Source organism: Leptidea sinapis, chromosome 11 (genome assembly GCF_905404315.1).
Source record: "Leptidea sinapis chromosome 11, ilLepSina1.1, whole genome shotgun sequence".
NCBI classification, from domain to species: domain Eukaryota; kingdom Metazoa; phylum Arthropoda; class Insecta; order Lepidoptera; family Pieridae; genus Leptidea; species Leptidea sinapis.
Window position 1 is genome coordinate 1,618,948 of NC_066275.1, and position 27,302 is coordinate 1,646,249.

Sequence of the window (27,302 nt, forward strand, 5' to 3'; positions counted from 1 at the left end):
ATTCGATTGCCATCTTGCAACTCTATTGCGTATCTATGGATGGAATAGTATAATATTAAAATCGTGATACAAAAATAGGTATTGATCGTAGACATGTGAAAATTTAAAGTTGTATGTATTTTTTCGAATTCTGAATCATAATTAAATAAAAATATAAAAAATATTTAGTGGTGGGTGACCCTTATCATTTAGGGTATGAAAAATAAATGTTGGTCGATTCTCAAACCTACGTATATTGACACAAAAATTTTCACACAAATTGATTTAGCCGTTTCCAAGGAGTTTGGTAAGAAACACAGGGAAAAGAGAATTTTATATATAAGATTTTCAAATATTTTTCGTATACATTCCTGCCGAATAACACCAACTCTTCAAAACAACATAAATATTAGTCTGGAACGTAACAAAAACGAATAACATTTTGTTAAAATGCAATAAAATAATATTTTCTCCTGTAGGTACCATACTCGTAATAGTAAGTTTACTGTACAACTGCTGCCGGCAATTTGAATATACACGCAACATTGAATACAATCGCCATCAATATATCCAATATTATGATAAAAGCCGAATTTTGACTTCGCACGACACGCTACAAGTTAGGATATCATCCCCACCATCTGGATGTGTGGCGGTCCTCCACAGTGCCGTTTTCAAGGAGTTTTCTTCCACGTACTACAACGCTGTGGAATGAGCTTCCTTGTTCCTTCCTTAAAGGCCGGCAACGCTCCTGTGATTCCTCTGGTGTTGCAAGAGATTGTGGGCGGCGGTGATCACTTAACACCAGGTGACCCGTACGCTCGTTTGTCCTCCTATTCCATAAAAAAAAGCATTGGCATAACATTCATCAACCTGTAGAATAATGACCCTTTGAGGTCGAATCTCTAAATTAAGCGCCTATCGAATCTTCACGAGTATAATTAAATAATTACCACGAATACAGCGTCACTCGTCAGTCGCATCGGCAACTTTATTTCGATCGGGCGAATTTATTACTAAGTCATTGTGCAGTTTTCCTTATTAGGTCATTTCTATTATTATTTAGATAATTTGCATTAAATGCAAATTGCAATTTTAATTGCGTATAAAAATTAATAATTAAAATTACGAGTCAACGTTGCGATTGTGTTTCTTAGAGACTTTTTATCACTTTCACAAGACGCCGAGATAATGTAATTAATATACATTTAGTCGTTTTATATGAGTGTATCAAAATTCTTTATCACCCTGTGCAAAAACTTCAGAATTGTTCTGCCATTTTGTTTTTATTTTTGGGCCGAAACGCTGGTAATATTTCTCGTTGTACTAATGTTTTCATTCTTTTGTTCAAAATTTTAATTGCAATAGCGTTTTCCGCGAACGTTTTCACCTCAATCCGAATAGGACGGGTAAATTCTGCATATTATTTTTTGTACACGTTAAATACTTACGAAATTGAACACCAGAATTCTTAAAACTTAGTTTGAAAGTCAAAAATTCATTAAGAATCTAATTACAAAGGCAATAGCGTTCGTATTGCTATAGCTAAATATTTGCATTCCACAGCTATTCTCAATGCTCGTCCTATGTAACCTGAGGTCTAATTAGGTGATTTTATTGCAATCGGTATCAATCGTGTTTTGAGCCAATGACCGTCCAGTTGGATAGACTACAACCCAATCGGATCACTTGTTCCAGCGACTTTTTTGTAATCGGTCGACCGTTAAAAGAGAGCCAGTGCAAAGTGCGTTTTAATTGCAGAAAGAGATGGGATATCACGAGGAACAATGTGTTTATGTGGAACGAATGTATACATGAGTTTGTGGAGGCGGCTATTCAAGAGGCGATTTAAATCGCGCGTTTATAACAAATATAAGAAATTTGGCGGGAAAAGGAAGCTGAATGTAAAATGGCGACGAGAGCTATAGTTTGGTAACTATTTAATAATTAATTATATTTATGAACTAATCAATTAGTTTTATTTGTGGTTACTGTATGAATTGATTCGGCCAGTGGAGTTGCGGATTCGATCCCCAGAGAAACATATTGTTATAGAACTATATCATTCTTCACATATATTTCTTATAATATTTCATGCTTTTGAAGGGTATATGAGAGACTTATTAAATAATGCTTAGCTACTCATATGCGGTTGTTTCGGAGATTAAACAAATGGTTAAAAAATATAATCGGTCATTATAGACAATATGTTATGTTTTTAAAGTGATAACCCTCACTTCTAGGATTAATACACAAATAAAATTTGAATAACAAAATTTTATGAACGATGCGGGATTCGAACCCACGACCTCCGGCGTTCCGTGCCGGTGCTCTAACCAACTGAGCTAACCGTTCGAGTACCGCCTCGTTATAAAATTCTGTTTGCTTCGTTCAACTATCAGGTTGTGGCTTCATCTACAGGATCTACTTTACAGTTGATAACCTGCTCAACCCCAATATTTGCATATTAGGAAATTGACTTGAGATGTTGCTCTTGTAAATCTAAACAATATGTTATGTTATTAAAGTGATAACCCTCACTTCTAGGATTAATACACAAATAAAATTTTATGAACGATGCGGGATTCGAACCCACGACCTCCGTTCCGTGCCGGTGCTCGAACCAACTGACCTAACCGTTCGAGTCTATCTATATATTCAATGAAGCCACAACCTGAGAGTTGAACAAAGCAAACAGAATTTTATAACGAGGCGGTACTGAGGGTTATCACTTTAAAAACATAACATATTGTTTAGATTTACAAGAGCGACATCTCAAGTCAATTTCCTAATATATTGGGGTTGAGCAGGTTATCAACTGTAAAGTAGATCCTGTAGATGAAGCCACAACCCGAGAGTTGAACAAAGCAAACAGAATTTTATAACGAGGCAGTACTCTAACGGTTAGGTTGGTTGTACGTGGAAGAAAGTTTCTTGAAAACCGCATCCAGATGGTGGGGATGATATCCTAATTGGTGGCGTGTCGTATGAAGGTGGAATTGGCAGGAATCAGGTGAAACAGCTCTTTGGAACACTCCCCGTGATTAATGCGGTAGAAGACACACAATGAAACGACGCGGACTTCTCTACGCAACGCCAAGATACCTAGTTGTTCTTAGCGCACCATTTTGACCACCCACGACAATTTGAGCAGCTCTGCACTCTCTGAGATGGTACTGAAAGTGCCAGATAAGAGATGATAGCAATACTACATATGTGGCCGGACCTGTGGACCTAGAGAGCTAGAATCTGTGCCGGTTTCAAGCTTTGCCGTCCGCTTTCTATGACGCCCAGCTTCTTCAAGGCCAATTTGGCTATGTCTTCCAGATGACCGATAAAATTGGTCATCGCTCGAGATTTCGAGACCCAGTATTCCGGAGGTACTAGTCGAAACATTAGGAAAGTGTTGTCAAAGAGCGGTATAGCGATATGCAGAAGAATCAGTGTAGGAGATAGCACACAACCTTGGGCAACTCCAGTGTTCACTGCCTTCAACTTAACTATGTGGTCTGTGCTTCTCCGGGGCGTAAAAAGAATAGGAGATGACAATGCCCAAGGGTGTCGTAATTGACAAAAAAGGTCTTTTTAGAAGTGGGAGAGTCACGCTGCCATCTGATGACGTCAGCACATACTAAACTCATACGGGCTAATTACTACACTCGCACAGATTACCGGCTTAGTGCCGCTATGTTTCGCATAGGTTAGTACCGAAAACCGGAGCCCACCCCCTCTCCGCCAGAATATGATAGCTCTCCTTAAAGGGATTCTACCTCAAGAGGGTACCGGCTCTACCAGAGCCGGAGAATTCTCCCTCTCCGAGCATTCTCACTCGGGCCGCCTGTTATATCACCTAGCGATATCATATTAAATGTACCCCAGGTTTAAAATTGAGCAATTATTTGCCTCGTGCCGGGGTATTTGTGTACGTTAGGGAGAATATCTGCTGTCGCCGTCTTGGCGGGGGAATTTTGAGAGGAGGGACCTGTCTACTCTCTGGCTCTTTGTAGATTTTGAGAACCGTAGCCCATTTATGTGTTAGGTATACCAGAAGATCACCTGTCTACCAACCATGGCGAAAGCCGTACTGATGGTCTTTGATCAGTTGGTGACCCGCTAGGTCAGGGGCGTGCATTGGTTTTCAAGCAAGCACTGTAGATCTAACTAGTCATAGTTGCGCTTTTTACTCCGAAAGTACGACATACGTTGTAATGGAACGCTGCTTGCTTCGTATATTCAGTATGTAGACTGATTACCGTAGGTAGGTAACTTTGATTCTAGTGCTATATTTATTTTGGTTTATACTTAGGTACTGCCTAATTGCCTATCTAATATGCACGCCCCTGCTCAAGGTATACCTAGAGTTAGGTTAGGTTAGGTTAGGTATGGTACGGTTATTTATGCTTTCCATAATTTTCCACGGAGAGCAGGGAGATAAAAGCAATCTACCTGTATTTAGCCGAATCCGAATTCTCTTTTATTAGGATCGGATGAACAAGATGACATTCGAATACGATATCTGGAATAATCGCATTAGCACCGGCCCGCTCGACTTCTTTACGACCATGGGGATTGAAAACTGAGCTCGCCGAATGTCCGAACTGTATTTCTGACATAGAGTTCTTACACCGCGGGATAGTCCTCGCTGTTCTTCTGTCATAGCCAAGAGTTGAGTTGGAGGCGAGTGCGTAGAAGATCGGCTTCCTCTTTTGTCGTATGGGTCACGGTGTCTCCTCCATGTGCAGTGGTGGCAGGAATTCCTGGTTACCAAGAGCAGCTTTCGACAATGTCTAGAACTTCCAGCGTGTTTCAGTCGGGTAAATTGATAGCTTCTCGCCTATTTTGACGTAGAGCACAGGTGATTTTCTGTTTAAAGAATCTGGAGGCACGGTTCTATTTCCTCTTTAGAACGTTGTAGCTTTGCAGTGTAGGTCCTTTGTGCCCAGCGCAGCAACCGATGTTCGATACGCCTGTTTTTTGTCAGTCAAATGCTGCTTTAACTGACGCATCGAACCAGGGCTGTGATTTGCTACCGATTGGTACTACAGAGCTTGGTTTAAAAATATCCATGCCCTCACTATCATATCACATCGGCCCTCTGATACTGCAGTGCATGTCGTAAAACTAACAAAAGGTTTTTTTTAAAAAGCGGTAATTATTATTGAGGCAATTTATCTGCTGCTTGTTATTTGAGTAAAATCAGCAAAAGTAAATTGACTTTGCTAATTCTTTAGATATGTGGCCTTAATTTATTTTTATTAATCATTGGTAGCATTAATTACTGCACTAATTAGCTACTTGAATAATAAGTAATTATTCATATTCATATAGATAAGTATGATGAAATACGTCGGTAATTATTGAAACACGTCGCAGTAGATTTAGATAGTTCCCATACGGCTTATTGAGGATATCCAGTAAGAATAGAATTTAAGATATTTTTTATCTTAGTTCTTAGCAAACTTTCACTTCATTCCAAATGCAAATACTACTTTTAGCAAATAATTTCTATCAACCGTACATATTTCTTAAAATAGTTTGGATTTTCCAAACTTGAAAATCCAAACGTGTTCACATCATAATCTCATATTCCACAATATTCTTGTGTTAGGAAAAAAAAAGTAATGAAAGTGACAGAAATACATTATTCATATACTACTTGAAAACTTACATTAAGATTAGATACCGCAGATGTAGTCGTAAAGTGCTACAATGTGTGACGTTGACGTGCCACATGTTCTGTTTAACTTTGATAATAGTTGAAACTAAAATGCCGGGATTAATAGTAAAACTTTGTATGAACAATACTACAATAAATAAGAAAGACACTGGGATCACAGATCATCAGTACTTATTTTGTATTTTATTAATTTGAATGTAAAATAACACGAAGCGTATGTTACTAAATTTGAAAAAAGTGTGTCAAGTTTACGACGCACATAAAATTTTATTGATGTTAGGTAGTGCGGTATCTAGTTATCTAGTACGATGATTTTTTCAAACAATATCCCTGCCACATACACCTATCAAATCAAATCATTTATTAATAAGACCATAGTTATAATAATAATTATTACAAGTCTAATTCAATAATGTAGCATCTATATTTAATAAATTCTAACGCTTTACCGCTAAATTCCGCTCATGTCGCTTCTAACATTTCAAAAATACTGGGATCTCATAAATCATACGAGAGCTATCTCGTCAGTGTTGTTCTTATGAGTCACCAATGCAGTTAAAATACAATAATCCACTGCACTGCACGAATACTAATAACATAATTGAAATTCCAGGCTCACAATATGTGTATTGATCAGCTGTGGCTCATCTTCTAGTGAGCCGAGCGAATATCACGGGCTGTGTACGAACATGTTTTGCAATAGGCTGAGCTTGTTACGGAAACTACAAAACTGTACGATCGTCCTCGGGGACTTGAATATATCGCTTTTGGAGAGAACGAAGAGGAGTGACTTTAAAGAATTGAGCTTCCCAAATTTAAAAGAGGTTTGTATTTTCAATATAAAATTGTACCCATTCTACATTGTACTGACATGGTGCTATTTTTATACTTACTTATCGAATACAGTATTTACTAGCGTGCGCCAACAAATACTTGATTACGTAAAATATCAATAAACGTAACTTTTTTGTATGTTAACTAATTGGAATGAAATCGCCAATTAATGTTACGGTCCAGTCGGAAAAATATTTTTAAATTTGATTACCCGAGAAAACCGTGCATAAACAAACAATCTCGATTACGTAGGAATGTTTATTGTGTCTGCACTACGTTAGGGGACGCTTACAATTGTATTATATTATCAATAAATAGATAGCTTTTACTGCGACTCTGTCTGCGTATAATGCTCCATCGGGAATTTATAAAAATATGTTTCAAAGATACGAAACATCTCAATAATTGTTTAAATTTGTAATTAAATCAAAAAAAATATCAATTGCTCGCTGGTGTGATCTATCTCGAATTAGATGTACCTTGACGGATGGATGGACAGGCAGACCCACGAGTTTCTCATTTTTATAATGAAGCGCACGGAACCCTGAAACATATGAACGTTCATCTTAGATTAAAATATTTGTTGAGGAAAAAAGAACCTTGTTCTTGTGTGGTAGAGAACTTAGTTAAAGATTAGTAGATTATTAGTAGATTAACGATATACATATTATTAAAAGTAATGAGTTCTAGTAAGGATTTTGCGCAGGGCTTTTGGGTGGCGGCCATCTTGAAACTTCCTGTTCTTCAATAGCTTTCATTCGCCGTCATTCGTTATACCACAGAGTAAGGATGCGTACTTTTAAGTAATACTATGTAGAAAGAGGTAAAATTCATATTGACCTCCCTCGTGTGCTAATTTTCGGGATAAAAGTTTAACGGTACTGTTTTCTATACCCGTGACAACGTATGTAGTGGCTGCAAAATTTCATGGTGTTCAGTTGATTAGTTAAAAGTTAGTTTAGTTACTTAAGTAGTTAGCTGTGAAAGCGTAACAAACAAACAAATAAAAAATAAACCCATTTTGCTAAGGATTACGTTTATTTCTATAATTAAAGTATCTAGGTATTTTAATATCCATCTCTTCTATTAACATTTTCTTATCGTACTCAAATAAAACTAAACTCCACTGCTGAATATCTAAATGATCGGACAGCCTGAGACTAGATTGTGATTATTTTATAGCGATAGAAATGTCTGTACAATATTGTATATTTTTATTGAAAAGAGCGCAAAAAAAGAATGCTGGGAGAGTTTCTTGTGCTGCTTCTTCTCTCTCAGAGCGCCATTTTGTTTCCGAAGCGGTAGTAGTATATAGTGGTATAAGAAATGACATCAAAAAGAATTCTAAAGGAATCAATTTTGAGAAAATAAATGCCTTTTATGCCTTTTAACTGAAAGCAAAATTTTATGAACGATGTAGGACTCGAACCCGCGACCTCTCGCGTTCCGTGCGAGCGCTCTTTCAAACTGAGCCAACCGGTCGAGGGACATATCGTTTATAAAATCTTGTAAGCTTTGTTTAACTCTCAGGTTGTGGCTTCTTCTACAGGATCTACTTTACAGTTGATAACTTGTTCAAACTCAGTATTTGCATATTAGGAAATTGACTTAAGATATCGCTCTTGCTACTCTAAAAAATTTTCAACCCTCACTTCTGGGATTAATATGAAAACGGTAAACAAAATTTTATGAACGATGCGGGACTCGAACCCGCTACCTCTCGTTCCGTGCGAGCGCTCTTTTAGTTTTATTTGTGTAATTAATCCCAGCGTTATCTCTTTAAAAACATAACAAATTGTTTTCTTATCGTCTACATCTGAAAAATATATTGAATAAAGAAATTCATCGCTAACATTAACATTAAATATTTATTGGAATACTTCGTCTGGAAAATGAATAGAATTTTCCTAGAATCTGATAATATAAATCGCTTGAGTTTAATCAAATTATTTATATGATTTCGTTGGCTGTAATTGTAGAGAGATATTTTTATATAATACTATCTCATATCCGCGACTTCGCCCGCGTATACACATTAAGCACGTAGTAAATAAAAAACTCTTTATTACTTAAAACTTTATTAACTTTATATTCAATGAAGATATCGCCATATTTTTTTCTAGATAAGAGCCAAGTGTCTAAGGAATAATATATCCAATAGTTTTTGCATGATACGCGCACAAATCTTAACAACTGTAGTTAATCTACCAACTATAGTTAGGAAAGATATAAAAATTCTAATTAGTTACTCATTTTAAACTGTTCTTTAAATTAATTGATTTCTGAACAACGGGGGACACATCAAAGGAAAAACAAAATTGTTGTTTTTATTCAATTCCAACCATTTTCATATTTATTTATTTGATTGATTAGCCAAATCGGTCCAGCGGTTCTCGAGTTTTAGCGAGACTAACGAGCAGCAATTAATTTTTATTTATATAGATATTTATATCTCATAATCGAAATTGATAATAATAATTTAAGTAAATAGACAGTTCTTGGTAATACAATTTGTTTACAGATTGTTTTGTTAAATATAATGTTCATTTGAAGAATTCCTTTATTTAAATGTTTAATTATAATTCTATATAAATTTTGAAATATTTTTCATTATTCAATTAATTTACAACAATATCACATTATCGTGGACCAGCAGAAAATATTTAAAATGTAAAGAGTAATCATAACATAACATAACAATAAGAGTAACATATAAAAAAAAAAAATCGATTGAATTGACAACCTCCTCCTGTTTGAAGTCGGTTAAAAACAAAGTGCTCCGCTGCGTCGTTTTCGATTAAGGTTTTAGTATCTAATTTGTTTTTAACCGACTCAAAAAGGAGGAGGTTATCAATTCGATCGGTATTTTTTTTGTATGTACACCGATTACTCTTTACATTTTCAATATTTTCTGCTGGTCCACGACAATGTGATATTGTAGTATATTAATAGAATTATGAATAATATTTCATACATTGCTTAAATTTTTAGGCTTTCTATACACTACCGCTTTGGCATCTATTAATTACAATGTAAAATACAGGAAGTGCCGTTAATATAATATTCTGTCAATGGCGCGATCATTTTTGAAATCCAAGATGGCCGCCGCTCAAAATGTTGATTTCAATAATATGGTTATCGTATCCGAGGTTCTCGAGGGTGAAGAGAACGAATTTAGGATCATTTTTTAAATCCAAGTTGGCTGCTCCCCAAAATTATGATTTCAATAATATGGATTTCGTATCCGAGGTTCTCGAGGGTGAAGAGAATGAATTTGGGATCATTTTATAAATCCAAGATGGCCGCCGCGAAAAATAATGTTTCAACAATATGGATATCGTATTCGAGGTTCTCGAGGGTGCAGAGAACGAATTTGGGATCATTTTTGAAATCCAAGATGGCCGCCGCTCAAAATTATGATGTGAACAATATGGATATTGTATCCGAGGTTCTCGAGGGTGCAGAGGCCGCCGCGCACAATTATTTTTGGGGCTATACGTATGCGTTACAATGTGTGGTTACAATGATAACCCTTAAACAACTAAAAGGCATCTTTCGGAAATTGTTGTGCCACTTGGAACAAAAAAAGTTGAAATCAGGAAACTGTGTGCTAACAAACACGAACACGAAACACTAGAAAACGTCAGTAATTTATGTGTTCTTCTTCACTGCATAATATTAATACAACTACTCCATCTTCACGGACTGATGATGCAAGTAAGAATTGAAGTGACGGTTATATTATAGATAAGTCAGAAAAGAAATAGGAGGCATAATGTCTCGTATTTTCATCATCAGCCGGAAGACGTCCACTGCTGGACAAAGGCTTAGATCATCTCGTTTACTAGATCATAACCAAGCTTGAGAATATATATTGCAAATAGTTAGATATAATGGTTTTCTCGTGAGATCCCTATGTCATCCTTTAAAATGCATAGGTTGCATCGACTTGTTAACTGAATAGTAAGTTTAAGTAACACAAATTAGTTAGCTCACTAGATGCAGGTGGAATAATATACACCTCAAGCGATGTACATGAGGTTTGTAGGGCTGTAGAATTTGTAATATATGTAATATAATTGTTTACATTAAAGTATTAAATAATTTATAAGCTTGGTGTAAAATAGTAGACCTTACATTTATCCTGATACTCTATATCCATCTCAATCTCTCGTATTGATTGATGAAATTTGAATTGTTTTCAATAATCCTACTTATTTCTTTATGTATTTGTAAATATACAATTAACATGAAGCGACTGTTTATTTTTTCAATACTTTTCAATGAGTATTTTTAATCATGAACTTTTCAGAAGTTTCACTTTTGCCGTGTGCGACTTGCACATATTGTTTTTTAGATTATGAATGTCCTAGCTGTCACGTAAAAAAGTCAACACAGTGTCCAACGGCAATTTCATACTTGGTTTAAGTATCATCATAATATCAGTACCTATTATCAACTATTACTAATTTGCATAGTGTTTCCTTATATTATTATGCGTACGCTTGGCGTACCCAAGTAAATAGTTGATTTAAATTACAGGAAAGGTTCAATGCTTCTGAACGTTGGGATATACTTTGGCTTTTGCCTATTAAATGGATTTTAATAATCTTCACACGTAACATTAAACATATCATTTGCCCAAAGTTGAATTGTCTATAAAACTAACTGGTACGGAATTTAAATGCGTATTAGTTACATTGAAAACGACAAAACGTAAAAGTACTAAATTCATTAACAATTTAACCGTTCCGCTTTGAAAAATCTTTAATGTTTTATCGGTAAGCGTTTCAAATGAAATTGTTGCTCTTGTCCGGAAATTAATCGATTACCGACGACCCATATTGGTTATTGGGCACTGACATATTCTGATAGAACACAATCTTTTGTCTCATGTCCTCCACCAAGATATTGTGATCTATTGCTGTGATTGGAATTTGATATAAGCTTGTTATAGGTAACAAGATCATGTTGGTTCCCCGTATAACATTATGATTGTCGCAGTTTCTGGCAATTTGAATTTTACGAATTGCATGAGCCATACCATACAGTATTATTGTTGTTATGCTAACATTAACATTAAATATTTATTGGAATACTTCGTCTGGAAAATGAATAGAATTTTCCTAGAATCTGATAATATAAATCGCTTGAGTTTAATCAAATTATTTATATGATTTCGTTGGCTGTAATTGTAGAGAGATATTTTTATATAATACTATCTCATATCCGCGACTTCGCCCGCGTATACACATTAAGCACGTAGTAAATAAAAAACTCTTTATTACTTAAAACTTTATTAACTTTATATTCAATGAAGATATCGCCATATTTTTTTCTAGATAAGAGCCAAGTGTCTAAGGAATAATATATCCAATAGTTTTTGCATGATACGCGCACAAATCTTAACAACTGTAGTTAATCTACCAACTATAGTTAGGAAAGATATAAAAATTCTAATTAGTTACTCATTTTAAACTGTTCTTTAAATTAATTGATTTCTGAACAACGGGGGACACATCAAAGGAAAAACAAAATTGTTGTTTTTATTCAATTCCAACCATTTTCATATTTATTTATTTGATTGATTAGCCAAATCGGTCCAGCGGTTCTCGAGTTTTAGCGAGACTAACGAGCAGCAATTAATTTTTATTTATATAGATATTTATATCTCATAATCGAAATTGATAATAATAATTTAAGTAAATAGACAGTTCTTGGTAATACAATTTGTTTACAGATTGTTTTGTTAAATATAATGTTCATTTGAAGAATTCCTTTATTTAAATGTTTAATTATAATTCTATATAAATTTTGAAATATTTTTCATTATTCAATTAATTTACAACAATATCACATTATCGTGGACCAGCAGAAAATATTTAAAATGTAAAGAGTAATCATAACATAACATAACAATAAGAGTAACATATAAAAAAAAAAAATCGATTGAATTGACAACCTCCTCCTGTTTGAAGTCGGTTAAAAACAAAGTGCTCCGCTGCGTCGTTTTCGATTAAGGTTTTAGTATCTAATTTGTTTTTAACCGACTCAAAAAGGAGGAGGTTATCAATTCGATCGGTATTTTTTTTGTATGTACACCGATTACTCTTTACATTTTCAATATTTTCTGCTGGTCCACGACAATGTGATATTGTAGTATATTAATAGAATTATGAATAATATTTCATACATTGCTTAAATTTTTAGGCTTTCTATACACTACCGCTTTGGCATCTATTAATTACAATGTAAAATACAGGAAGTGCCGTTAATATAATATTCTGTCAATGGCGCGATCATTTTTGAAATCCAAGATGGCCGCCGCTCAAAATGTTGATTTCAATAATATGGTTATCGTATCCGAGGTTCTCGAGGGTGAAGAGAACGAATTTAGGATCATTTTTTAAATCCAAGTTGGCTGCTCCCCAAAATTATGATTTCAATAATATGGATTTCGTATCCGAGGTTCTCGAGGGTGAAGAGAATGAATTTGGGATCATTTTATAAATCCAAGATGGCCGCCGCGAAAAATAATGTTTCAACAATATGGATATCGTATTCGAGGTTCTCGAGGGTGCAGAGAACGAATTTGGGATCATTTTTGAAATCCAAGATGGCCGCCGCTCAAAATTATGATGTGAACAATATGGATATTGTATCCGAGGTTCTCGAGGGTGCAGAGGCCGCCGCGCACAATTATTTTTGGGGCTATACGTATGCGTTACAATGTGTGGTTACAATGATAACCCTTAAACAACTAAAAGGCATCTTTCGGAAATTGTTGTGCCACTTGGAACAAAAAAAGTTGAAATCAGGAAACTGTGTGCTAACAAACACGAACACGAAACACTAGAAAACGTCAGTAATTTATGTGTTCTTCTTCACTGCATAATATTAATACAACTACTCCATCTTCACGGACTGATGATGCAAGTAAGAATTGAAGTGACGGTTATATTATAGATAAGTCAGAAAAGAAATAGGAGGCATAATGTCTCGTATTTTCATCATCAGCCGGAAGACGTCCACTGCTGGACAAAGGCTTAGATCATCTCGTTTACTAGATCATAACCAAGCTTGAGAATATATATTGCAAATAGTTAGATATAATGGTTTTCTCGTGAGATCCCTATGTCATCCTTTAAAATGCATAGGTTGCATCGACTTGTTAACTGAATAGTAAGTTTAAGTAACACAAATTAGTTAGCTCACTAGATGCAGGTGGAATAATATACACCTCAAGCGATGTACATGAGGTTTGTAGGGCTGTAGAATTTGTAATATATGTAATATAATTGTTTACATTAAAGTATTAAATAATTTATAAGCTTGGTGTAAAATAGTAGACCTTACATTTATCCTGATACTCTATATCCATCTCAATCTCTCGTATTGATTGATGAAATTTGAATTGTTTTCAATAATCCTACTTATTTCTTTATGTATTTGTAAATATACAATTAACATGAAGCGACTGTTTATTTTTTCAATACTTTTCAATGAGTATTTTTAATCATGAACTTTTCAGAAGTTTCACTTTTGCCGTGTGCGACTTGCACATATTGTTTTTTAGATTATGAATGTCCTAGCTGTCACGTAAAAAAGTCAACACAGTGTCCAACGGCAATTTCATACTTGGTTTAAGTATCATCATAATATCAGTACCTATTATCAACTATTACTAATTTGCATAGTGTTTCCTTATATTATTATGCGTACGCTTGGCGTACCCAAGTAAATAGTTGATTTAAATTACAGGAAAGGTTCAATGCTTCTGAACGTTGGGATATACTTTGGCTTTTGCCTATTAAATGGATTTTAAAAATCTTCACACGTAACATTAAACATATCATTTGCCCAAAGTTGAATTGTCTATAAAACTAACTGGTACGCAATTTAAATGCGTATTAGTTACATTGAAAACGACAAAACGTAAAAGTACTAAATTCATTAACAATTTAACCGTTCCGCTTTGAAAAATCTTTAATGTTTTATCGGTAAGCGTTTCAAATGAAATTGTTGCTCTTGTCCGGAAATTAATCGATTACCGACGACCCATATTGGTTATTGGGCACTGACATATTCTGATAGAACACAATCTTTTGTCTCATGTCCTCCACCAAGATATTGTGATCTATTGCTGTGATTGGAATTTGATATAAGCTTGTTATAGGTAACAAGATCATGTTTGTTCCCCGTATAACATTATGATTGTCGCAGTTTCTGGCAATTTGAATTTTACGAATTGCATGAGCCATACCATACAGTATTATTGTTTCATAAAGACACGTTTCTTTTGGTAGCATCTAGAAAATTTGGATAAGGTAATTTTTGGAATTAAAACCCAGTGGTATCATTTAATTATTTAACGTGAAAATGATTATGATAAAAGTAACTCACTTTAGGAGAATAGGATAGAACTATAGGTGAATTGCCGTAAAAGATAGTAGTTTATATTGGACTAAGACAAAACTGGATACTCACAAAATGATAAACAAATCAGAGTGCCAAATGTGCGATTTTTTTACCTATTCGATCACGTAAAATTAGTATTGACTCGAAAGAGCGCTATGATGTTTTCCTCAACTTTCACTAGATGGCGCTCTTTCGACGCTATACAAATCGTAGGTAGCTTTCACGTGATCGAATAGGTAAAAATAATAGTTTAAAAAGAACTAAATGAATTTGCTTTTATAGAAAATCCCACTAAAAAATAATGAAATGAAATGAAATGAAATGAAATGAAATGAAATGATTTATTTGTATGAATCGTGGTAACATAGTTGTTAACAATTAATTGGTGTACAGCACAATTCGCCAATATATCGGCATACAAATATTTGATTGTCAATATTGGAATATCATATTTAATTTATACTTATACGTTCTTAATACACATTACATAGCTTTAATTCAATGAGATAATATAAAATAAACATTAGTTTGTAGGTACCTCTCAAAAATTACATTTGAATACTATTATTTTTGGCTAAAGAATTCTTTTAAACTATAAAAGCATTTATCTATTAGCCATAATTTTAATTTTTTATGCATTAATGTTTTAGGCATCTCTCTAATATTCTTTGGAAGGTGGTTAAATACCCTAATACACATAACATTTGCGTTATTTTGATGAAGCGCTGTTCTACACTATGGCATCAGAAGGCGAGTTGGATCTCTTAATCCTAATATGGAATAGTCCTTTGCTGGTTTAAAAAGTTCACCATGTTTTTTAATGAACATACAAATTTCTAATATATATAGACCAGTAAGCGTTAACAGACGGTGCTTTTTGAATAATGGTCTACACGATTCTAGAGGACTGACATTGCATAAAGCTCTTATACATTTTTTTTGTGCCAGAAAAACATTTGAAATATTAGTGGAGTTTCCCCATAGTATTAACCCGTACCGTAAAACTGACTCAATATAACCGTGGTATGCAGTAAGTGCAGCATTAAAGGATACAGTTTGTCTGAGCCTTCTTAAAGCGAAAACGAACTTATTTATTTTGCCTGCCACTGTATCACATTGAGCTTTCCAGTTACAATTGCAATCTAATATAATGCCTAAAAATTTTATTGTGTTTGTTTCTTTAATCGTTAGGTCACTGTGTGTTATATTTAGAGATTTATGTATTGTTTTATAATTAGAAAATTGTATATATTTAGTTTTTGTCATATTAGCGAATAAATTATTCTCATTAAACCATGTCAATATAGTTTCTAAATTTTTATTAATAGTCATATTATAATTATTTATCGCTTTATGCTCGTCAGGAATAATTATGGATATGTCATCTGCAAATAATACACAGTTATAGTCAACCACATCGGGTAAATCATTCAAATAAATTAAAAACAGTAAGGGTCCCATAAGACTTCCTTGAGGAACTCCAAATTTACTAATTAAATAGGGTGACTTGTATGTAGTCATCTCCAGTTTCTCATTTATGTTATTTATTTCTACAATTTGTTGTCTATCGGCTAAATAACTTTCAATCCATTTTAGAGCAGGGCCTCTTATACCATATTTTTCACATTTATATATTAAGATATGATGATCAACAAAATCGAATGCTTTTGACATATCAAAAAATGTTGATATTACAGGTACTTTCTTGTTAATACATGTAGTTATTTCTTCTATTAAGTAATAAGCAGCCAAAGTAGTTGATTTGTTAGCTTGAAAACCAGTTTGTTCTTTTTTTATAATATTATGTTTATTTAGAAAATACATTATTCTTACATACATTGCTTTTTCCATTATCTTTGAGAAAATAGATATAAGAGTAATTGGCCGATAATTATTGATATCGGTTTTAGTACCCTTTTTGAGTAAAGGCTTAATAACAGATAACTTTAAGCTTTCTGGAAAGACACCCTGTGAAAAGGATATATTAATTAAGTAAGTCAAAATATGAGAGATATTGTGCTTGCAGTGTTTGAGTATATGTGTAGATATGGAATCATAACCTGTTGCCTTTGTATTTTTAAGAGAATTTATTATCTTTATTACTTCGTTTTCGGAACATGGAGAGAGAAATATACTATTATTGATTGCATTTATTTTGTATTTATATTGATTATTCCAATTATGATTACAATTTTTAGTCAAATCAATAAAGGAATTATTAAATGTTTTTGCAATGTCTGATGGATTTGTTATATCAACGTCGTTATAATGAATTAGGTCAATACAATTTTTAGCTATCATATTATTATGACTACCTTTTTTCTTTATTATATCCCATGTAGCTTTAGTTTTATTTTTTGAGTTTTGTATATATTGATTATTTAGGTGTCTCTTAGAGCAGTCAATACAAGACCGTAATATTTTGCTATATTTTTTTAACTTTATCTTACTTTCATGAGACTTTGATTTGTAGTGATTAAATCTCAACTGTCTTTTCTTAATACAAGCTACCTTAATACCTTTTGATATCCATTTATTATTGCCAACATAATTGGACATTTTCTTATTATATATGGGAAAGCAAAGATCGTATAACAGGCAGAAAAAATCATGAAAATTTTTGAAGGCTGTATTGGCATTTGACTCATTTAATACATCGATCCAATTTAGATGAATAAATAGAAAATAAACCTTAATAAATTTGAATTAAAAATAGTGTAAGAAAATATGATTTTATTGTAAAAAAGCGCGGGGTGCATGGTATCATATATAGTTATAAATATTTGATAAACAGATATGAGTAGAAGGGATATTTTGATAATATCTTGAAAAGCACCCCACGCTTTTTAAATGACTTTAAAAAGGAGGAGATTATCAATTCGATCGGTATTTTTTTTATGTATGTACACCGATTACGCTGGGAATTTATGATCCGATTTACGTAATTCTTCTTTTGACATGATGAAATAGGTGCCATTTGGTCCCATAAAAAATTTACATAGTTTTATGAACATTTTTATGAAAATTTTCGTCTACCTGGATGACATAATTGTTTTCTGTGTACGGCTTTTTTTTTGAAGTTTTCATTCAGGTTGATTACATATTATTATTAAAAGACAATAACTGTAAAAAAAAACTACGTTTAAAAAAAACCGACTACAAAAACTGAAAAGTATTAAATAAAAAAAATTTAATTTAATACATGCAAACCTTTACCTTTAATATCAATAATATACTATTATTTGTATGTGGACATATTGATAGCTTTGAAGTCGGTGCCAAGCCAAATAATAATAATAATAATAATAATCATTTATTCAACTAATAATATGTGGTACAAAATGTTTTTGTGCCCTACCCTCTGCGATAGGATACCCTGAGTTGCAGAGGCTAGGTCCTTCCGAAAGGCTATCCATTATTAAACATAATTAGCAAACTCACTAAAAAGAGGTATGTGTGTGTGCGTGTATGTGTATGAGTGCGTGTGTGTGTGAGTGTGTGTGTGTGTGTGTTTTTTTTTAGTATTTGTTAGCATGTCAAATTGTGCACAAGATTAAATAAATGTTAGTAATTGAATTTTAAGTTTTAATTTTAAGAACATTTTCTGTATCTTCGTATTTTAATACTATTAGCCATGATTTTAAAGATTTTGTTAACGAGAATTTATTTACTTTACTTATATTTTTATTTACTTTACTGAAGTAGTTGTAAGCGTATGCCGAATTAAATTCATACTGTAATAAAAGTTAGAGCGGGATAGCTACGTCTAGAACTTTTTTCTTACAGTATTTTTATTTCAAATTTATTAAGATTTGCCGTCTATTTTTTAGTGGGATTTTCTATTAAAGCGTATTTTTTTAAGTCTTTTTAAACTATTATTTATTTTTCTTTTTTTTAGTTTTCTTTTTTGTTAAGTATATTGAATTGTCATTGGTTCTTAATAAGTATGTCAAATTTCGAATTAATCCGACGTTTTGATGGAGGTCAAAATCATGTTCAAAGATTCCGTTACATACTAACATACGTATGAAGCTAATAAAAGCATATTAATAAAAAACTCACACTTGGCACTCTGATCTATAAGATTAATGACAATAAGTTTTTGTAGAGCATTACTTTAATATTTGATAAAAAGAACGATCTCTAATAATAAAGTAAGATTTTAATAATCATTTCATAGGTCTTGATACATGTTTTTTTTAATAAAAATAAGGACAAGACGAGCAGGACGTTCAGCTGATGGTAATTAATACGCCCTGCCCATTACAATACAGTGCCGCTCAAGATTATTGAAAAACTCAAAAATTCTGAGATATATACAAAAACTATATCCTACCCGCGATTATAATTCTATTTATATACAGGTAAGAAGCTTTAGCCCAAAATGCAAGATTTATACGCTCACATCTTTTTATTAAATTACCGCTCAGGTCCAAGAAAAAGGCTTTCAATGTGCACCTGCGACACAGATTCTATATTTCGCTGACCCAAAACATTCGCAGCATTTTCGCTACTACATAAATCGTAATAAGTGTTATTTTTGCAGGTAACAGGTTTTGTCGTGGTATACCGTGTCGCTGGATTGGAATCGTTGGGCCAATTGTTCCCGAACCTCATGAGGATAAGAGGAAATACACTTATGTCTAACTATGCTTTGATTATTTATGACATGCCCAAGCTTAGAGAGGTTTGTAAAGGCACAATTTAAGACTGCTTTTTCTTTTATAAATCTGAACTACTAATAATGCTCTATCGGATCTGTAGTAATTTATATTGTTAATATTAAAATAAATGAGTATTGCCCAGGTGGAATAATTTGCTGTAATTTTCACACATAATTTTGTATTCAACTTATATTTATTACGATTTTTTATATTCAGACACTTTTTAGAGATATTATCTTGCCCCAAACAAATCAAAGCCAGTACTATAGTATAGCTACTTATAGGTACATGATAATGATATGTTTTATGCAATGTATTATAATTAAAAACATCCATAATTCGGAAACAAAGAACTACATTAATTAGTAGTCCATACTCATCATTATTTGCACTATAGTTCGTATCATCCATATTTGTTTACACCTACCGGGATTCGAAACCGGGAACTCAAGCTCAGTGGGTTGGGTCACTTATCATTGGGCTATACGTCAAAGGTCGTAGTGTTAAGTTCTTCAAAAAGCGCGTTAACCCGTCACGTTCCGTCGGTATTATAAACCTTGAATATGGAGAGAACGACCACCGAATGTCGTGTCACCAACATGCTAATAATTTATAATGTAGTTTTGTACCTAATTCTAAATATCTATTTGTTACCAAACTCCTCCGAACTAAACCAATTTGTTTGAAAATTTGTGAGTACATCGGGTAGGTCCGAGAATCGGCCAACATTTATTTTTCATACCCCTAAATGATAAGGGTCACCCATCCCGAACTATTTTCTTTTATGTTTTTTTTTTTTAATTTTATTTTATTAGTATCCCGCATTAAAAATATATACAACCTCAAATTTTCACCCGTCTACGAATCGGTCATCATCTTTTTTTACCCCAAATTTTTTTTTTAGTTTATATGGCTTTGTTTGTATGCATGGATATGTTTGCTGGGTCAGGTAGTATACCTATATAATAAATATAAGAGCATAACCACTGATTCTTTTATGTCTTTAACGTATACCGCACTTTAAACTTAAGCTTACACTAGTCTCAGAGGCGGCTTAAATATAAGAATATGTATTTGAATTCGCTTAAATATTTTTACAGGTAGGTCTATACAATCTTCTGAAGATTGACAGAGGTGGTGTCATCATATGGACAGGGCCGCTCACCTGTTACTTGGATACAATCAATTGGAAAGCAATTGCACCGAATTCTAGACATGTTCTGAGTGATTTCAATACCATAAATAGATGTAAAAACATTCCATGTACTTGTTCCACGAATGCTTCGGCTAACTTCTGTTGGAATAATAGGTGAGCTGTTATACAATCCTTTTTTTGGCCTCAGGCGTTCCGATTTCCATAACCAATGGTATGATGTATATAGGCTTCATAATGCTATATCCAGTTTTATTATTTTTATTGCTTATATTGCCCATGTGGACGACTACGTCTTGGGTTAGTTAGTTATATCACAAACTTATGAGTATATTTATTTGAGTGGCGTGAGTACGCAGTGAGGTTTCGATACGGAATAATCTTATAAGAGTGTGTTGATACCTAAGTGTAAAGTATGTATTAAATAACATAAATATTCTTATTAAAATAGTATATAGAAAGAACCTAAAAGCGGAAAAAATGCATCAAATATGATACTAATGGACCGTCTCTATTGCCGTAAGGATAGCAAATATCAAAACGAAAATTCAATCCCATTTTTGAGTAGAATAAATTTGGACGGAAGTGCAATAACCTATTCAGCCATACATCACTAGTATATGCAATATAACTATCAATTTGAGGTATTTCAGGAAATGCCAGCGTTTCCTCGAAGGGCCTGAGGCAGAGAAATGTAGCCAGCAGTGTGTTGGTTGCCGTAGGACCAATTCGGAGAGTTGTTCGTTGTGTAGACATTATACGTACAAGAACGACTGTGTTAGCAAGTGCCCTCCAGGGACGTAAGTATTGTGACATTTGATTTTATTCGTAGTATCTGTTATTGGAATAGGTAACTAAAAGTATTGATGTTCATCAAACATCTGTCCAAAACATTAATATCATCATTTCCTGTAATAAGTGCATCTCTTAGAATATTTTTCAGTTAATATATAAACAAATCCACGAAATTGATTACTCTGTGTTATTATTTTCATGCCTGTTATCACATTAAAAGATGAGCTGATTATTCAGTACTATAGTACTGACTCTAGTCTAGCCATAAATACTAAAACAATGAGAAAAAAAAATTCTATTGCAATTAACACTTATAACTTTTAGTGTGTTTATTTTTACATAAATATAAAACTACTTAAAATATAAAAAGCTTATTCGACTTGGTCTACATTGGTTGCTATACAGTCCTTTAAACGTTGAGGCCAGTTATCAATAAGCACACATTTGTTAGATTATTAAGCTTTTACGTAATTATTTAATAATAATGAAGAGGTAAATAGCACTGAATAAACCTAATGTAAATGGCTAAACTTCAAAGAGTTATGTTTAGACATCTTAAAACTAAAATGTAGCTCAATTATTGTATTTTAAAGTCAATACAGCCAATAGGAGCTTGTTCCTGATTGGCAACCTAAGTCTTCGAAGGTTTCGTTGGTGTAGCGCAGTGGTGCTTAGTCACATTTGACTATACTCTATTTCTCGTAGCCTTTCTAACACACTCTTTCCATGGGAAAATTCTTCACTGCCAATCGTACGGATCGTTTTAGAGACTCCAAATTATCATGGCGTTTAGAGCTAGCCGTACTCTCTAAGACTGATCATAATCCAGCGGATTAAGATAAGATCGAATGAAATGGAAGCACCATTCTTGGTTATTGAACACGGTGTTGATAAAGGGCTTCACTACTTTCTCAAGAATGGTATCTTGATATACTTGTGCCGATGTTTTGATGCACTCTGTCGACTAATATGGTCATTTTGTAATGGTGCCTATTAATAGTCCAACCAAAAAATTTTAGTAACACCAAGCGTGTGGACAGTTTTTAAAATTGCATTTGGCCCCATACTTACTTTGTGTAATGCAATCACAGCGATTCAGTTCTCTTTATCATCCCACTCCATTTTAATATCGCAAAATATTGTACAATGTATTGGCGCCAAAATGAGAAAACTCAATGAACAATCATACGGACTAGTAAAAAAATAGGGACTCCGTGTCACTTTACATAACAGTGTAGCACCAAAACAAGCCGATTAACGTGTAAATACATAGCCCCACGCACACACTTACACTACTACAGGCCGATAGGCGGCCATTATGAGAATTGTCATCGTCTTTGACAGATCAGTTTGCGTCTCAATAAAATATTTTAAAAATGCTGTCGTGCGTTGTGAAAAAGTGTAAAAACGATACTATATAAGTATTTGTGGCCATATATTTAAGGGAGAAAAAATTGTGAGACTAGTATCCCCCGTAACCGCACACACGCTAGCATAACGGTGCTTGACTTGCTAATATCACGGCGCGGAGTCCTTCTTTTTTTACTCGTCCGTGGAACAATCATATAAAAATGACAGATTCCAAATACAAATGTAATATTTTGTTTATTTTTAATTGTAACAGTATTTATGGACAGACTAACTATATATAATTATAATATGTAATATTGCACATGACAGGACACGTAGCTAACGTGTCCTGTTTCATAAGTTTATTGCATGTTTGGTAAAGCACACTGGCTACATTCCCGTAAGATTATTTACATTTCAGAATAGTTCTAGTGGAGAGTAATTACTGTGTCACAGGAGATGAATGTAGACATATGGGTCGCTTGTCATGGAATAACACGTGCGTCGCTGATTGCCCTGAAAATTATGTCAAATCTGAAGGTGCAATAACAGACTGTGTGCCATGTGAGAACTGTCATAAGGTATTTATTATAAGCTTTTGTTATGTATTTTTTTCATCGAGGAGAACAAATTAGCGTTCAGGTAATATGATATTTAGTGATCACCACAGCCCACATTCTCCAGAAATACCAGAGGAACCACAGGAACGCTGCCAGTCTTTTCCGGCCTGTGTCCATATCATTACGTCAAACTGGAAACACCGCGCAAGGAATGTCATTAGCTTATTCCCAAAACAACACTGAAGAGGAACAGTAGAAATCTAGATGGTGGGGATAATTTCCAAATTTCTTGTTTGTTGCCGCACGTAGATTAAATTAACGGTAGGAATCAGATCAAACAGCTATGTGGAACATTCCGTGATAAATGCGGTAGAAGACATACAATGAAGCGACGTCTCTATGCAACGCCAATTGCGTTCAAGCAGATCACAGAAAAATATAAATGTATTATTATTAAAATATAGAAACATCTGCTTAATTATTATTTGTGTGGAAGTTAAAGTCGTTAAAAGTTGTCAACAATCTAATTTGAATCTTATATTTCTATAGCTAAAGTTCATTTTGAACACTTTGGGTATTACGATGATCCCGATAGATTTGACCACTTTGGATGACTATTTGGTACCGATGGGTGTTGCCATATTTTTGAATACAATGGGTGACGCTATATTTTTGACGCTGACTGTACTCAATGATTGCAAATGGTTACAATTGCCAAATTAAAGTTTATTTTTTATTTACAAGTGGTCGGTTCTGAAAACTTTCAGTGTTTCCATCCATCCATTTCTGTTGATACAAGCGGTGTGCTAACTGCCATTTCAGGCCGCTTTTCTGTGGTACTATGGTGGAGTCTGGCCCATTCACGCCGTGGTCATACGACGGCCGCGTGTCGTTCCTAAATAAAAATGTTTTCAGTTATATTATTCAGTAGTGACGCTGTTGTTGAAGATTTCCTTTGCGCAAAACTTTGCTTTTATATGAATAAACATTTTATTTTTAGAAATGTACGCGCGTTTTTTAAGTTACGCATGTCATAATAATATATCCTCTTAGTAATACTGTGAAAAAAGTGCAACGGGGCAACCATTTGAGAATATATAAAATATATTTAGACAATATGAAATAAAATTTTTAAAGTTCTGAGACTACAAAAGTTTAAGAAGTTGACAACATACTTTTTTGCATTTATAGAAATTTATTGTGCTTTAAAAGTTTCTAATTGATTTAGCCTCGAAATAGTAATTATTTTTAAAATTTTCAGACATGTTCCAGCCTAATTTTACAAACATTAGCGTCGATACAAGCGGCAGCCAGATGTGTAAGAGTCAATGGTTCTATAACTATTCATATCAGAACGATGCCGGAGGCTATGAGTGAATTGCGATATTATTTGAAGAGTATTAAAGAGGTGTCTGATTACATCGTTATATACGGCTCTATAGTCATAACCTCTTTGGATTTCTTGCCAGCTTTACAAAAAATCGAAGGACAAACACTTTTTGATGAAAAATATAGCTTTGTTGTTTATGATATGGAGAATTTACAAACATTATTTACGGCTAACGTTACTAATAATTTGAAAGTCAATCAAGGATCTCTGAGATTTTATAGGAATCCTATGCTATGCGAGAGTGAAATTGAAAAGATACGAATACTGTTTCCTACTGCACCGAGTGAATTGGATATTCCTGAAGGTCTTAATGGCTACAGTGGAGGATGTGATAAAGTGTCTCTTAATCTAACAGTAGAAGTTAAAAATGAAACATCTGTTACTGTTAAATTTCATTCCGAACCTATTCCTGATATTCAATATAGTATTCTCTATGTAATTGTTCCTCGTGGTTTGCGTACTATTTCTGTTCCTGAAACTTGCAGTGAAACGGACTGGGATGCAATAAATATACATAGTCCTATAAATAAGGAAGTGGAAATGGATTTATCAGCACTTCATCCTGCCACTTCTTATGCTATTTGTATAGAAAAGTACGATCCACTACATAGGCATTTATCACGATCTGATGTAAAGCATTTCTCTACTGCTGTCGGAAAACCTGAGCCACCATTTATAATAGAACTTGTTGCATCATCATCAGAATCTGTAGTTATTCGCTGGGTTGATCATTTAGCCTACCAGCCCCATATTGTTCGATATGAGTTAGATGTAGTGTTAGTAAACATAAAGAGCTCTGATATTCTGGCTCGAAACCACTGCACATATAATAATTATGAATGGTTAGACGATTACACAGTTCATGCAAAGATAATGAGACCGCCTAAAAATTATGACGCAGGCTGTGAATCTATGTGTGGAATCCTATCTACCGTAACCATGGGTGCCTTAGTTGATGAGCATTTTGATGTGTGCAATATTGTGAAAAGGTGCGATTTTGATGATGAAAGACCAAAGAATTCTAGTACAGGATCTTATATAAAAACTTTAGCTTTAAACATTAGCGGACCTAAGAAGGATTATCAAATCGTGGGTCTAGCAGCGTATAGAGATTATAGATTTAAATTAAAAGCCTGCACGAAAAGTCAATGCAGCCAATCTGTTACGAATACAGTTAAAACTTTACGTTCGGATTCAGCTGATATAGCCTTAATATCATTTGTAACAGCTGATGAAAAAGGTATTGTAACTGTGAAATGGGACTCGCCCCGTATTATCAATGGTGCAGTATTATCGTACATAGTTGAAGTATATCCTGTTATTAAGTTTAGCGACGTTAGTCAAATGATGCCACATACAGTATGTGTTTCTGGAAACGTAACAGATTTGGTTATGAAGTCAGTAGTGGCAAGCAAATATTTAGTTAGATTGTGTACAAAAACTCTTGCGTCAACTTATTCATGTGGTGAAAAAGAAAAAATTGTTGTAGCTTTCCAAGTTATTCCAACATGGTGGTGGTCTGGTATATTTTTTGGCATATTTATATATAGTTTCTCATGCGTTATTGGTTGGAGATGGAGGTCTAGGAATATTGTTACTGATGATATACCTCTAGTTGATGCTACTTCGCTGTATCGTAATGAAAGTGAACCACCTGCGGTGATGATGTCCGACTTTGCCCCAATATATAACATTCCATTAACAGATAGCTAGCATGGAACATTTAAAGCCTCATACATCGATGGCTTAAAATATAGTTTCCTGTAAATTAAATGATGAAATGTACCTAAATTGCGAATGATATGTGATAACGTAATGTTGTAATCATACTTGTTATTATTGTGTTATTAATTAGTTAATTCTTTTACCATCCGGACATGTTTGATTTATAAAAATACGCATAATGTATTAAAAATTAGTAACAGTAAACCTAGCTGTGATATCGTGCGGGCAGTACTACCTCCACACCAATTTGATTGCACATTTTCATAAGTCTTCCGGTTTGAATTGTTTATATAGGCATATGATGATGTATTGTATCTATAATACATAAGATACAGAGTTACTGGCGCAAAGCGACGCTTTATGAAGTGCTACGACTCAAATCATAGTGTTACTGCCATGTAAAGCAAATACCAAATTACATCTAGTGGGGATATGTTCCTTCCAGCACTAAGTTTAAATAAAAAAGGCAACCACTTATACCTTACTTATACTTCAAATATACCTGGATTATGTAAAAGGTACCTACATGGTGTTTTATATACTCGTCATAATAATACGTATGAAATCAGCACCAGAAAATATGAAACTCTTTGCACACTTTGACTCACGAATGCAATACCGTAACGAATTCATAATATAGCCAATGTATATTTTATTAGTAATAAGTATGAATATATATATAGCTGAATTATAAGTAAATTGTAAACACATAACTCAAAGCAACCTTGTGATATATTAATAAAATTTTGTAACAACA

The 27,302-nt window shown here is 33.7% G+C and overlaps 1 protein-coding gene across 5 annotated transcripts; it reads left to right on the forward strand.

Moving 5' to 3' along the window:
• The first annotated feature begins 941 nt into the window (after window positions 1-941).
• Window positions 942-27,302, forward strand: LOC126966803 (insulin-like peptide receptor). 5 transcript variants are annotated; one of them, XM_050811055.1, is made up of 8 exons: window positions 942-1,024; window positions 1,546-1,911; window positions 6,270-6,480; window positions 19,455-19,595; window positions 20,673-20,881; window positions 21,379-21,525; window positions 23,292-23,451; window positions 24,692-27,302. In XM_050811055.1, the coding sequence occupies exons 2-8, from the start codon at window positions 1,889-1,891 to the stop codon at window positions 26,531-26,533; spliced, it is 2,733 nt and encodes a 910-aa protein (XP_050667012.1). In that variant the 5' UTR covers window positions 942-1,024; window positions 1,546-1,888; the 3' UTR covers window positions 26,534-27,302. The 5 variants fall into 5 exon arrangements, with proteins under 5 accessions (XP_050667012.1, XP_050667015.1, XP_050667013.1 ...); XM_050811058.1 differs by having other exon boundaries at window positions 963-1,024; window positions 1,741-1,911; XM_050811056.1 differs by having other exon boundaries at window positions 1,024-1,172; window positions 1,741-1,911.